At 39.1% G+C, this 15453-nt stretch overlaps 1 protein-coding gene across 3 annotated transcripts in view; it reads right to left on the bottom strand.

Annotated features, from left to right (window-relative positions):
- The window catches only part of si:ch211-51h4.2, a 102651-nt gene that overhangs the window by 56776 nt on the left and 30422 nt on the right, over window positions 1-15453 (bottom strand). For 2 of the 3 annotated variants that reach the window (XM_039812284.1, XM_039812285.1), the window contains exons 7-8: window positions 9461-9526; window positions 2870-2993 (exon numbers count right to left, since the gene is read on the bottom strand). In XM_039812284.1, coding sequence (XP_039668218.1) covers window positions 2870-2993; window positions 9461-9526 — 190 coding nt within the window. The remainder of the gene's footprint in view (window positions 1-2869; window positions 2994-9460; window positions 9527-15453) is intronic. The other variant, XM_039812286.1, reaches the window with a different exon arrangement.

Genomic DNA, 15453 nt, shown 5'->3' with positions numbered 1-15453 from the left:
ATACTTAAGATCACATAAAGATTTGTGCAGTATAACTGATTGTTGTTGGCCTTTCCTGCATACAAGATGGCTGAATGTAGACGGGACCCTCATTGGAAAACGAATTTTTGTACACGGCAACTCACAACATACCAGCTTTTTGTATCTTTTACACCACTACACAGGCAGGTGATTTATACGAACTTATTAACACATACTATTTAAATTATATTTAGTCACAATAGAACACCTAGAGTTTGCACGAAATGAAATTTTATTTAAAAATAATCAATTTCACTATTATTGTGTACTTTGGATTCGTCACAAAAATTACAGTTTTATATCTTATGTTAAGCTGAAATGTGGCAAAAGGTCGAAAAGTTCAAGGGGGCGAATACTTTCGCAAGGCACTGTACAGTAGGCCTATATGTAAATATTAATTATACTCAACCTATTTTCATTTATATATTTGATTATAATGTTACACAGCTCTGTTACACTTATACTATTAGATCGTTGATCAGCTGTTTCTCCAGAAGTGAAGAAAAAAAAAAAAAAAAAAAGAGAGATGCGCAACAATCAGCTGTTTTTCCGAAGGGATAGTCAACGCGTCAGCTCTTTAGATCAGATCGTGGTCACCACTACGTATTTTCTTGTCTTTGATTTTGGTAGTTGTTGTGTTTGATGTAGTTTCATCGTCCATACGACTCTGTGATTTACTTTTGTCGGGTCCGCTTCGTGGAATGGAGGATTAAGGTAGACTCCATGTTTTCTGTTGAGATGCTAAAGCACTGACGTCGTGCTATTATCGTGGTAAGCTAGTTTGATTTTGCAGTAGACACACTGTACAGAGTTTTAGTTTTAATTACGTTTGAACTGATTCCAAACTTTGGACACTTTCTGTTGTTTTCTCCAGCCTGTCTCTTAGCCCCTCGCTATTTACGCTCTGGCATGTGTCGCCAGCAGCAGACTGAGCCGCGTCTGGTGTGCGACAGTAATAATGCTCCGTGCGGAAACACCGTCCGTCAGCGATACAACGTTGGTAACATTGATTTAACGAAGCTTCGAGGCAAGTCATTTTGCATCGAGGATTTTTTGTAAACGAATTATTCGAGTTATTCGAGGAATCGTTTCAGCCCTACATTACAGTAAGATAGACTTGCTGAGACAGACTTGAAAATGTAACATGTCCTTTAATTTATTATTTTAATGTAATATTGTATGAGTAGTGTCAGAAAGAGGGTGTCAATGAAAGTGTTAACAGCTTATACAGCAGATGTAACAGCTAATTCTTGGAGGCAGTGTAACCTTGTGGAATGTGATGGTGTTAAGTGTACTTGGGCACGAGCCTAAAGACTGCCTTCAAGAGCTCCTGCTGAGCTGCTGACACTCAACTGATGTTAGCAGGCGCTGACCTGGAAAAGCCCAAAGCCACCGCACACACAGTGGGGGCTCAATGAGCACTACAGCTTCTGTATGAGGGGACCAGCGCACAATGACACTTCTATCCATTTTGCCAGCATGACCTCGCAGGGAATCGCAGCCGTCATGGCAACATGACATCGATCAAAAATGGCCAAAGGATATATACTTTTAGGGAGTGAATAAAGATGAAGCCGAAAAGCCCATAAAGTGTGAAGCGTGAAGGTTAGAGAAGACTGTTGAAAGATTTCCATTAAGTTCTTCTTTAGAAAACAGAGGGTAAAACACTCCAGGATAAATATATACTCATATACTACAGTATTTTATTTCTAAGAAATTATATTTTCTAATTTCCTTAATTCTTAAGGACAGGGAGGTCTTTGTTAATTGAACTGCTAAGCCTGCTAACCTTTTCTCAACCTTAATTTGTGACATCGCTGTCAGCACTGTCAAGGGTAAATCTTACTTTCACATGGTTCTATGTTTTTGAAAACTTGGCAGGGAATTAAATCAAGCAGTGTACAGGCACACAAATGTAAGATCGGTTCAAGATCAGTCCTAGAAATCTTAACTACTGTACGTCTGACCACTCAAGGCATTTAGTGAAGGGCAGCCCAGTAATCAACCCACAGTGAACCATTTTTAAGTAGCTAAAAATGGATCATCAACTATCATTTAGATGACAAAAGTAGTGCATATTCTGTTTATTTGGACCTGTAGCTACATCCCCATTATTAAAAAATTACTTTCTAAATATGGACCATCTAAAACTAAAAACAGTGACCTTCTAGCTGCTACTACTTTCACATATATCACACTGAAAAAGGTATAGAACTTATTGATAACTGGCCACAATATTTTAACAGCAGAAATTTGACATGATGCAAAGGATCGTAATTCTGAGATAATAATTTGTTCACTGGCAGTATTTTGTTTTATTGTACTGATCTGTTTGTTTTGTTTTTGGTTTGTATTTCTGGCATAAAGAGAAGAGTGGAAGATGATACCCAAATATAATATATACTTTTTATTCCCTTCAGCCAGTATATTGTAGGGGTGCTAGATACATTCATTGCGTCTGGATACGTCCCATTTATGTTTATACAAATCTCCAAAGAACGCACTGAAATATATACAGAGATGTATAACAATACATCATCTACACAATCCTTTGAAAAACTACCATAATACCGTGTTAGTACAATGCTAACAGAAAAGATAAAAGCTCTTAAAGCAGGAAACCCTGATATTAAATATAACGAACGCTCATTCGATCGGTTAAGTGTAGGATTTGAACACATTTGATAAAATGGGCACGACCAATCCCAGTCAATGCAACATATGAAAGGTACTGTAGAATGAAACCAAATAGAACCCCATGAACTCATGTTAGCATCGCTGAAAAGAATTTGTTTCATTATTGGGAACAAATAGTGAAAATGATCAAATAAAATAGAATAATGGTTACCGTGACAACGAGCAGCATTCCTTTCAGCAGGGTAAGCAGCGAAGTGATTGGCTGGATGACTGTGTAGGCGAGTAAGATAGCAAGAGATAGAATCCAAGCGAAGGCCGGGATCACATAGATGTGGCTGTGGAGAAAACACACAAAACACATGTTCACATTTCATTACAACTGAACAACACACACTTCTGTCTGGACCTCTGTCGTGACCAAATGGGTTGAAGGGGCGGTGATTGCCAACGCAGAACAGAACCTTTCAAATTATTCTGTTTTTTTTTCTTGAACATCCGGTCCCCTGCACACTCCTGGTCAACAAACTACCAACATGACATAAATAAACACAATTAGTAAGCATTTACATCCAAGATGTGAGAAAAATAAAGTCTGGTACTTCGTAGCCCTGGTGAGGAATACCTCCTCCAAACTGGGGCCAAAGTACAGCCACATTCCAAAACAAAACCTGTCCCTCAAAAACTAAGGCAACATCTGGTGGGTTAGCTGTAAGGCTTGAAAACACATCAAAATACCCATTGCACAGTTTGGAGATGGAAGAAAACCCAGGAATGTACATGCATTCTCACAGGTGAAGAAGTAGGTCCTTGACTCATGCCACAGTTCTGTAATGTCTTGTATCTGTATACATTTCTTTGCACATACAACAACCATTTAATAGAGATTCAATCACAGAGGCAGTACATTTTGAGGTACTTGCACTTCACTTGAGTTGAGGGGTGTTGTTGCATTTTTCATTCTGGTTGGGTTTGCGTTCACACTGCACTTTATCAAACGCACCAAACACGGTAAACACACGTCACGCGATCGACACGGTTGCTTGTTAATTGGACAAAATATCCTAAACTCGCCGACACTTCTTGACTCAGAAATAATGGAGCAACACCACAATCATAACGTCTTGGGTTTTCTGGCTTGCTTTAATGTTTCTAATATTTTAGAAGGAGGCGCACAATGAGCAGCTGACAGACAGCGAGTGAAGGAGAGAGAGATGATGCTGTCATACAGACGACCAGCGATGTGTGGTTAGAACAGTTTATGGATTTGAAAGTTATCATCCCTTAAATCATATATAAGTCCGTAAATTGTGTGCAAGATTGCAATTGCAGGCTAGTAAATGCTCTGTTTTTGGTTCCCTTCCTGTATTTGGGTCAGATCGCTTGGTTACGTAGTAACCTTGGTTCTCTGAGTGAAGAGACTTAGTAATTCCCTTTGGTGAAGTCTGCATCGATGCAGACTCACGGAAAGGGCTCGGTAAGTGTGTACTCAAACCCTCACGCCCTTTGAAATTCCACATTGGGACAACCCTAAGCCCTTACGAATTTCGCGAGAACGTGCACCAAAGTCCGTGAGTCTGTGAGTCCGGACTTTGGGATTGGGCCACAATCTCTCCACGTTAGATATTCCATATGTACGGGGATGATCCCCCAGATCAGGTATGTGGATACTTCTTTAAGACACACCAGCTTGCCCGGCCACGCCCTATGCTATTTCCTATAGAGAGCCAAAGTCACGTCTTTCTACTTCCGGCCAACGGGACCTATCTTTCAAAAAAATATGAACGAGGGTCAATGGAGAGATAATAATTCTTTTTTGATCCTGTTTGAATAGAGCCATGGATTCCAAATATGATGTTCGTCAATTTACAAGATCATTTTTCAACCGAAGAAAGTCTCAGTTTATTGTTAAACTTTTGAAGTATAAGACAGTGAAAATACATAATTAGAAAGACTACACACTTCAGTGTCGCATGGATGACGTCTCGCTGAAGCTACGATGTCTCGTACCGGGGTTGTAACGTTACGTTCTTTTGCTTATCTGCTGAAAACACTTCGCAGGATAAAACACATCAAGTAAGATAACGTTACATGTGTTGTGGAACAGAGCTAAGCTAGCTAGCTAGTGAGCAAGTTGAGCATCAAGCTGTGTGAGACGAGAGCTGTAGTTCACTGAGCTGTTTGAAAAATTATCTTTTAAATTGATGAACATCGTATTTGTAATCCATGGCTCAGTTCAAACGGGATCAAAAAATAATTATTATCTCTCCATTGACTCTCGTTCATATTTCTTCTGAATAAAGGTCCCATGAGGTCCACCGGAAGGGGCGTGACTTCGGCTCTATAAAGCACCTGTGCTGGCGTGGAATCACTGATAGTTTGATCGGAACTGTCTCCGAGCGGCCTACAGCTGGAGAGATAGTCTCTTCACTCAGAGAACCAGTACAAGAGGCACCTCTCCAGTGTCTCTGTTACAATTGTTTTTTCAGTTGAGGGGAGCAGGGATGAACAGCTGGAAAAAGTTGTCAACAGTAAGTGAATACAGCGTGTAGTTCCTTTTTAAGTTCAGTTTGCTTTTATACCATTGTTTCTCAAAAGCATCACACTGTATGTCTTACAATTACATTCCAGGATATAATGTTAGTGTCCTTTCTTTCAAAGAAAGAGTCTTTGGATCAGAATAAAATCTGTTTTACTACTGTGAGTCTGTTCAGCTTTACATACATCACACATATCTAATGAACAATTTAAGATACATAACACATTTTGAAATGTGCATCTCACATCACATTTGAGAGGAAGCGGATGACTGTGGAGCAGATGGCTTTGCAGAGTCATGTAATCACGACATTATGACATTTCATTAAATGCTGAAGGAGCAGTGGCAACAATTTTGTAATGGCGGTGCGCCGCTGCCAAATGTATAGCGGAAACACTGCTATCATCTTCCTGCTGTTGCTTCATATGAAAAGCTTTCCATCGCCGAAACAGCGGTAGGCTTTTATTTATTGGAAAGCAGGTCGATGAAATGCTCTGTTTGCATGCGAGTAATAACAGGAAGGTTTAAAGCTTTAGTGTGTAACTTTTTGACATTAATGAACATCCATTACATTGAAGTCATTGCCAAATGAGTTGATACAAAGCTGATTAAGACTATCGGCTCCACTAAACTTTCTCTGTATTTCTCAGTATGGCTGTGTTAAGAAAATGGTGTCGTCCGGCGACTTTCACTCGCAGAAACATCGACCGAAGATAATTACCTCTACTGAAGAGTCCGTCATGTTGTTTTAATCCTCCGTGTCCTCCTTGGCTACTAGCAACTGCGTGGAGGAGGGGTGGTGAGGGCGGTGTGCGATTACGGAAGGCTTGTGTCATGTGAATGCAACAACAGTTTTGTTGTCATTACTTAGAATACCTTAAGGGGGTGACAGAAATGACGCACTATACCTTTAAACAACCACATAGTTTGGGCTATTTGTTTAGCAGACCAAGGTAACGTTACCACCTAACATTTCGCTCACGTCGCTGGGCCGAGGCCTAATGAGCTCAAACTCTGATGAAGGAATAATTTAGAGACAGTAATCTGGTCCTTGTGTTATAAAAGTGAATCTCTTTAATGCTTTACACCTTGCAGAGCTCTGAGGGGTTTGTTTCCAAGACACTCACTATCCTCCAGCAGTGGGACTGAGAGGAGAGTTTTTTTGCACAGACCTGCAGTAACTTATTGATTGCAGCCCCCGGGGAGGGGGAATAACGTGGTTTATCCAAAGAAGCCTGCCCAAGCTTTTTTCACTCCAGTAACCCTGCCTTCTCACTCCCACAACGCATCGCAGCATCTCCCTTGGCGCTGACAAGGTCGATAATGAAGCACCCAGGCGTGCCAATGAAGCGGTCCAACCGACCCCCAGAGTTTAAATAATACTATTTGCGTTAAGTATTTACTGGGGCATGACAAAATAAATTAGTCCTGTTAACTGATAAAGATAATTACAGGCTTGGGAGGGGGAAAGAGGAGGTGTGTGCTGGGGGTGGGGGGCAACAATCAGTTGAAGAGACGGCTGACGGTGCCGCATCGATTCTTGCTTCAGTGACTTGAGCGTGCTATAGGAGTTAGTCAACGACACCAGTATGATAACGCTCTGTTCAGTTTGAACAACTGAACACCTATAAATACAGAGGCCTTTTAGCTTTTATTATATATCAGGGTTTTCCCCAGTGTATTGCAAGCCTGATGAATTATTTTTTTTAATGTATTTTAATACGTTTTTAAAACGGTTGGAAACTTAGACATAGTCATATTTTCTCCAGTAAGCCTTTAGCACTGACTTAATGTAGGGCCCTATGCATGCCCGGATTATCCATAAGGGCACTTGGGCCAGTGCCCAGGGGCACCAACCACTCACAACCAGTGGGGGAGGCACCACATGACACAAGCATTAACAATATTTTCCATAAATTGTTATATTATTCACTTGAAATTGTTGAAAGACCATACATTACTCGTTTATGAACACTAATTTCACAATAATAATAATAATAAATTATAAAAGAAATCAATATTACATGACCACTATCACTCCCCTCACCAATCTGTCAGAGTTGAGTTGGTCCACAAGTACGCGCAAATGTATCATTTGGGGGATGGGAAGGGGGGTTAACAATAATCAAAAGTGGCCAGTTTAACCCAAAAAAAATTTGGACGGGGCACCACATTGTCTTAATACGGGCCTGGCCCTATGGAATCTGTTTCATAGCTTTTTTTAATTCTCAATTTTGCGATTCCATCCACGATATTGTTATCACAGAAACTATTGGGCTCTACATCAACGCTGCCATCAGTCTGTGACTGGAAAAAAGACACTTGCCACCAGGCTAAACAACTTTTCTGGGGAAAACCCTGTATATACACAGTATTACCCTGAAGGCTGTTCTGAAACTGTCGTATGTGGGGATCATCTTCATGATAAAGGAAGACCAAAGCTTTGTGTTGGGAGAAGACAGCTATAATCCATGCTACAACTAGAAGTCAGTTGTCAGAAAAAAACTTTTTAGCTGTCAACAAATGATGTTGTCATTTTTCTGGTGGGGACAATAATCAGCAAATATTGGAAATGCTTTAAACTATACGGGCTACAGGTTACAGTTAGTGTATCGACTTACATGTGTCATGCATTCTGACTGTATAATACAACATATTGCATCTTGTACTGTCTTTTCAAGAAAGAAAATGTAAATATCAGCAGTGTTGGGCAAGTTACTTGGAGTTACTGGCAGTCCATCCTAAAACAAGGGAGTTGAATGGAATTTATTTTTATAAGACTATTAGTGCAGCATGCATTTAACGCAACATTTAGCACCCAGTCATTTTGGTTTGTTTATACAACAATTAGTCTATGTTCTAACTGTCTAACATTTGCATTGCTAATGTTTAACATGTTACAAACCTGCACCTAAATAACATGCTTTACATATTTACTCTCCTTTTATTGTACAGTATAAATGTTTTCAATGACTACTGGGCAAACTCCTGCCCCACACTACAGTAAAATATACAATACAATACAATCATTTGATTTATTTAAAAGTACATGAATGCACTTAGAAATACTGATTCATGTCGGCTAATTCAGCCAGTTATACCCTCTTAAAAGGTAGTGGCCAAAAATGTATTATTCATTTAGTATTCATTAGTAGAGATTTCAATTCCAGACGAGGGTCAGTCATCTAACAGAGGACAGTTAAAAATAAATAAATTCTCATCATCTGACAATAGAATATTTTGCCTAAGGAAACATCTCTGCAGCGTGTGTGTGTTTGCTTACTTTAATTAAAAAGAATGCTGTAAGTTCATGCAATGCTTTCAGAGCCTTCCACTTTAGTGGGCAGCTATCATCTCTCATGGTTGCATCAGTTTAAAAAAAACTGCGCAAACATAAAAATTCATTGAAATCAATATTGTTGCTAATCTTTGACGTACCCCAGACTGTGAAAAAAGAAAAGAAAAAGAATATTCCGGCTAGCATTTAGTAGCCTATATAGAAGATAATTCATTTTTGTGTTGTCCCCCCGCCTAAAAAAACAATAGTGGCAATAAGTAAACAAACTGGAATTTAAAGGGTTAAAATTCTGGAAATGAATACATATTTGGTAGCTGTGATCAGGACAGAAGTTGGTTAAAATATTTAACCCAGTGAAAGTGGAAATTAATATTAATATATAATATTTTATGGCAGTTTTTTAGGTGGACATTTTTGTCTTATAAAGTAACAAGAAGGAGATTATTGTAAATCTGACACTACACAAAAAATCTAAATCAAAAGACTGTTCAGACTGTGAGAAGAAGTAAAAAAAAAAAAATCCCCTAGCATTTAGTATACAGAAAATTCATTTTTGTGTTGCTTTTTATAAAATAAAAAAACAAACAGGCTAAACAAACTGGCAATTAAAGGATTAAATTCTAAAAAAGTGAAAGAATATTTGATAGTTATGATCAGGCTGATGTGGGTTAAACAATTTAACTCAGTGAAAGTGGAAAATAAATGAATTCATAATAGTTCAGGGGGACATTTTTGTCCTCTGTCTCTTTTTTAAAGTGAGGTACATGGGATGAACGTTCATCGATATCATATCAATCATTTACAATAATTAGTTATTTGAAAGGCTTCAGATGCAATGGGAAGATTTGATACTGGATTCAGATTCAATAAAATGCTGCTGAACTCCGACCCATACAACCATAAGTCACTCACGATATTAAGGAAAAATTTTTAATTCCATAGAGTCTTTGTATATGTGTAAGACTTACCTGACATTAAGAAGAGCAGCGTAGGCCTCACTGCCAGCTAAGACATAACTTATTCCAATAGAAATGCTGCAGAAAGATTAAGAATTAGACAAGAGAAAGAAAAAGGAGAGGAAGAGAGGTTGTTAGGTATTGGGTACTGCTAGTAACTTCTCTCTAACTATAAAGTTGAAGTTGAACAAGCAGTCCCCCGTTGAATTAAACATGAGGATGTTGCCTCATTTTAGCATCTGAGGCTATGAACAGCTTAGGGATTTGATTTAAAATAATTTCTTGTTTGCAGCGCAATGCCTTTATCCTCCACAACTTCTCTATTTTATATCTGCTCAAAACAAAAATTGCCTTCGGGGGCTAAAAAAACAGTTTGGTACACACATACATTTCATATGTACTTTGAGCATCACACGCTCTTATCAAGCCAGAAATCTGTTGGCAAAATGTGCATTCACAAAGGAACTGGATGTTGCTGAACATTAGTAATGAGTGTTTTTATTGAAGGCTTCAATCCAAAGTGAATGCCAAGACAAGGTTTTTGTAGCCCCACATCTGTTCCATTCCCTATAACTCTAAGCTTCTGTAATCTCTCAACAGTTGGTTGTTGAGAGAGAAAATCCATTAGCAGTTTCTTCAGACAGACAAGTATTATTTTGGAGAGCTGAGTTACATCCAGTCTTTCAAATCTTCTCTCTCTCAAATCTTAAAAGGAAATATGAACAAATTTAGGAATTTTCATGCAGGCTAGTCCTCTCATCTAAAGCAGTCAAAGCCGTATTTTTGAATAAGAATAACTAACCAAAGCAAAGAAAAGAGAATGTGTGATGTCAAGGAAGCTGTAAGATGATTCTGACTTGAGATATTAACTACGCATATTTAAATGGAACTAAAATCCTCCGGGATTAAGGGCATGTTTTCAGCTAATATGAATAGAAACTTTCCCTCTCCTACTCTCCTATGCGTATGTCACCTTGTCCCCCCAAAAATGAGCTGCAAAACATATCAACACACCACACAATTCAACAGCTTGTGTGTACACCAAATGACTTTTCAAGCGATTCCACTGTCGCAGACTAATTTCCAATATTGGAATGATATCATGAGAGTCTCGCTAGAGTCTCGCTAGAGTTGGGTGTTTTCCCGTCGCCTCAATTGTTTGTTTTGGTGTAAGGTGGTCATAAAACTCAGTCCGAGTCAGTCCTTTTCCCGTCTGGACGTTCAAACAAAAGTGTTGGTAGTGAAGTTAAATCATGTGAACATTGTCAACAACCAATGGGTGCGCTCCCTCCAGCACCAAACAGTAAGCAGCAAACGGATAGAGCCAGTGTTGTTTATGGTTGCTATGATGGCCCGCTAAGCTAAACGCTAAAGAGGGAAAGTTGCCGATTTTCAACCCTTCTGAAGCGCGTCATCCAACGGGAGTTTTACCGGCGGATAAACGCAGACCTCCGGTTACTGGAGACATTCATCTGCATGTACGGCAGAACAGAAAATTGGCAAACTTTCCCTTAAGTTACCAGCTGACGCTAGTAGTTTACATACCCAAAGTGGAATTTGCCAATGTGTCAACTATGGAGACCATAGTACTCCAGTCTGTGCCACATGAGCGCTACAACAAGACATGTTATATCTTAACCTTAGCTTGGTTACATTTTTCAAAACAAATCTAGTTGCAGTCTTGCAATTTGTGACCCTGAAAGATCCCCAGTCTTTACATATTATGACAGTCCTTAACGTTAGATGTGAGATGATTGTCTTTAGATGTCAGATGGTGTCAGACTGTAGTCTTTTTTAAAGTCTGTTCAAAGTCTTATAGTGTATGGTATTATTAGCAGGTTATTTGTCATCTCAGACTCCACGCATTACTATTGGTCAACGACACATACTGTCTTGGTAAACTGTGCCTTTAACTTTTATGCAAAGTCTAAACCTAGTAGTAGTACTGTAGTTGAAAGTAGAATAGCAGTGTAAGAGTTAACCCACATTGATACACACTTTCATCAATAAAGAATGTAATGCCCTGGCTGGCATAACTGTTGCTGAAAATTTTGGCCGAAAACGAAAACCGATTAACATTGCTGTTATGGCCATAACCGATATTTTAATGTCAATATGATCTGTATAAAACAAGTTTCCATTAAAATCATATTTTGAACATACTACATCCGACCAACCAACATTGTAACATTATAGATTTGACAGAAAATACAGAAAAGCATAATAACAAATAATCTTCTCTGCTTCTCTTCATAGTCATCAGATTCATCTACCAACCTTTCGGTTTGCCTTGGACCAGCTCTTAATTATGCTGTTATAGTTTTAGACTGCTGGGGGACTTCCTTTGACACACTGAGCTCCTGTCTCCTCTCTCTTTCCATCTTTATGCATCCATACCCCAAAAAAATCCTTTTTTCTTAAATTAGTTATGGGGAGCTTATTCCCCGGAGTCCTTGAATTAGGGTGGCACCTAAATCATGGTTGCAAGCTGTCGCTGTGGTCCTGCTGGGCGCCCTGCTAAACCCTGCTACGCCCTGCAGTGCCCTGCTACGCCATGGACTCCAACAACTACTATTTCTAGTCACAGCTCCATTATCTTTATTGTGACTATAATTGCCACTGTTTATCGTACCCCCAACCAGCACCATCAGACCATCGCCCACCGAGAGCCTGGGTCTGTCCGAGGTTTCTCCCTAAAATAAAGTTTTCCACAGCACTTGAGGTTTGTGCCTAAAAAGTTTTTCCTCGCCACTGTCACACTAAATGCTTGCTCTTGGGAATTACTGGAATTGTTGGGTCTATGTGACTACTATCGCCGCTGTTCATCACACCCCCAACCGGCTTGTCAGACACCGCCTACCAAGAGCCTGGGTCTGCCCGAGGTTTCTTCCCAAGAGGGAGTTTTTCCTCGCCACTGTCGCACTGCTTGCTCTTGAGGGAATTACTGGAATTGTTGGAATTGTTGGGGCTTTGTAAATTATAGTGTGGTCTAGACCTACTCTATCTGTAAAGTGTCTCGAGATAACTTATGTTATGATTTGATACTATAAATAAAATTGAATTGAATTTGTAAATTACATAGTCTAGACCTACTCTATCTGTAAAGTGTCTTTAGATAACTCTTGTCATGATTTGATACTATAAATAAAATTTAATTGAATAATAGGTCTCCTTTAAAGGCACAGTTTCTGAATACGGGCTAAGTGCATCTCTGTGGATTAAGCGTTTTGATACTTTCACAGTATTTATATAGCACCTCGACCTGCTATATAATAAGAAATAACATGGAAATCTCACTTTTTACAAAAATGGGACCTATGAAGCATTACATTATGCATTAATTATGACATTTATGGTCAACAAACAGCTGGTTTTGGTATCTCTAACTTATCTAAAATGCATGGTCTCTTTGAATTATGTGCATTCACTGAATTTTCTGTGTGCAAGCTTGGTATATTTGCATGTCCAGTGTAAGTGTATCATTTTGTGTGTTGTACAACAGCTCCACCGTGTAGGGAAGCACATAAAGACCAAGGGGCAGCAAAGGTAAAAGCTGCAGGTCATGTTTTGTGTGGTGTGTGTGTGTGTAAGTGTGTGTGTGTTTATGTGTGTGTGTGTGTGTGTGTGTGTGTGTGTGTGTGTGTGTGTGTGTTTGTGGACAGTCGAGCCTCGAGCCTTGGCATTGATCGACCACTAAGCCTCCTTGAACACAATGAGGGAACTATTGATTGGCCAGGTGTTACAGAGCTGCTCTCACACTGATAACAAGACCTTCCACCAGCAAAGCTAAAAGCCCAGTCCCCTTCCTCTGTACCCAAAAGGACACACAGACATACACACGTCTATACCGACTATGCTACACCATTGTAAAAATAAAGAATTACTGTGTTGTAGGCAGTGGTGTAATGTAACTAAGTATATTTCCTCAAGTACTGTACATTTGAGGTACTTGTACTTTACTTGAGTCTTTTCTTTTCATGCCACTTTCTACTTCTACTCTGCTACATTTCAGAGATAAATATTGTACTTTTTACTCCACTTCATTCATCTGACAGCTTTAGTTACTAGTTACTTTACAAGTGAAGAATTTTTGCAAACAAAACATACATAGTTTATAAAATACGATGTTTTATTAAAAATTTAACTACCCAACAATACACAGGCCTACAAGTCCAGCTGAAACGATTAGACCATTAAACACACAACTGTTTGGATTGTTTCCAGATTCTAAAATGTGAGGATTTTTCTCCATTGACTACTTTTATTTTTACTACTTTGACAGTGTTTTACAAGTACTTTAAAAGGACTTGAATACTTCTTCCACCACTGGTTGTAGGGCTGCACGATATGAGGAAAATATGTAATTGTGATTATTTTGACTGATATTGTGATAGGATTCATGATATTGGAGGGAATATTTTTGGTGTCATTATTCTCATTTTCATTGAAAAATATATATATTTTTTTTTAAATGTAAATGATTATAGTGGGATTTTTGGGGGGGATCTGTACCAAAAAAAGATTTTTCTTTAGTCTGTAGGATAGGATTTGTAGGCCCGGGACGTCTCTGGAGCACCACAATACTTAATTCAGAATGGTCTTTACATGACCTTTGATGACCTTTACAGACCATCACTTTTACTGATGGTCATAATGGCGTTCTCCATGAGGGAAATCAAACAGCGTTTGCTTTTATAGCAGGGTATATGGTGTGTTCCTTTAAACTACAGTATGTTTGTAATTAACAACAATTTACAGTATGTTTGTGTCAGCAGTAATTGCATTGTGTGTCCTTACATAATGAAAACAGTGACTGAAAACAGGTTGGTCATCATAAAATGTTGGTGGGCTGCAGATTCTGCGGCAAAGCAGAATATATTTTATAAGTATTTGGCTCAGGCTTGTAACTCTCAATATCTCAAGACTGTGCAGCAGAAGCCAACGATATTAAGTCTGAACCTCAAGGACAGTTTTTATACTTTATACTATGTCTGTGCAACCCTGGCTCAGTTGAGAGTAGTTGTGCTGGTTCAGAACACTGAAAGTGAAATGACTTGGCGGGTTTCTCTCCAACAGTCTGACTCTGAGGCCGGCTGCACACTGGCTGCGTGGCGTGAGCGTGGCGTTTCTGTTGCGTGTAAGTTGCGTGGCGGCTGTGTGGCGTTTTCTATGTCTTTCCACACCAGAAACGTGTCTGATGCAGCACTGCTGCTGCTAGCCTTGTCTGTACACATGTATGTTTCCCATTGATAAAATAAAATACCATGTTAAACATAAATACAGTATATACTGATTTGATTACAGCAAAGACAACATCGGCAGTATTAACGGCAAAATAGGCTACAGAATATTTCGTTCTGTATTGACAGGTGCAATATTTGAAAATCAATAATTATTTATTATTTTTTTAAATTACATTTATATCTGCATTTATGTCAAAACCTAGAGACTTTCCAAGATCAAAATGTAATTTATTAAATGTATTTGTGTTCGGTTACTAGGGGTTAATAACACGTGTGTACCGAGTTGCCCGCTCTCTGGGATATGTTTTCATGCTAATTGAATGTGACCAGTTTTATCGCAAACCGCTAATTAGCTTATAATAGTAGTCGTCGGGGCAGAGGGTAAAGTAAAAAGAAAATCGCTATTTCTATACCACTAACAAGGGTCAAAATAGCACCACACTTCCACGGTAGCATAATGAGGGTCCCTACATGTAAACCGAAGCATTGAGAACTTTTTAAGTGTACAGACGGTTTAGAAAGACTACAGGCAGGTGCCATCTTGGGAAATGACGAATGCCGTGCAACCAGTAACCAGTAACATAGCTCAAGCACGGCATTCATCGTTACTTTACCTGTGCCCCGACGACTAGCGTTATAAACTTATTAGCGATTAGCGAAAACTGGTCACATTCGAGTAGCATGAAAACAAATCAAGGAGAACGGTCGACTCGGTACAGATGTGTTATTAACCCCTAAGTTCATTTTGCGCCGGATTTGTCT

Source organism: Perca fluviatilis, chromosome 9 (genome assembly GCF_010015445.1).
Source record: "Perca fluviatilis chromosome 9, GENO_Pfluv_1.0, whole genome shotgun sequence".
Taxonomy (NCBI): domain Eukaryota; kingdom Metazoa; phylum Chordata; class Actinopteri; order Perciformes; family Percidae; genus Perca; species Perca fluviatilis.
Note: the sequence above shows the minus strand (reverse complement) of the source record. Positions and strands in the feature narration are given on the sequence as shown.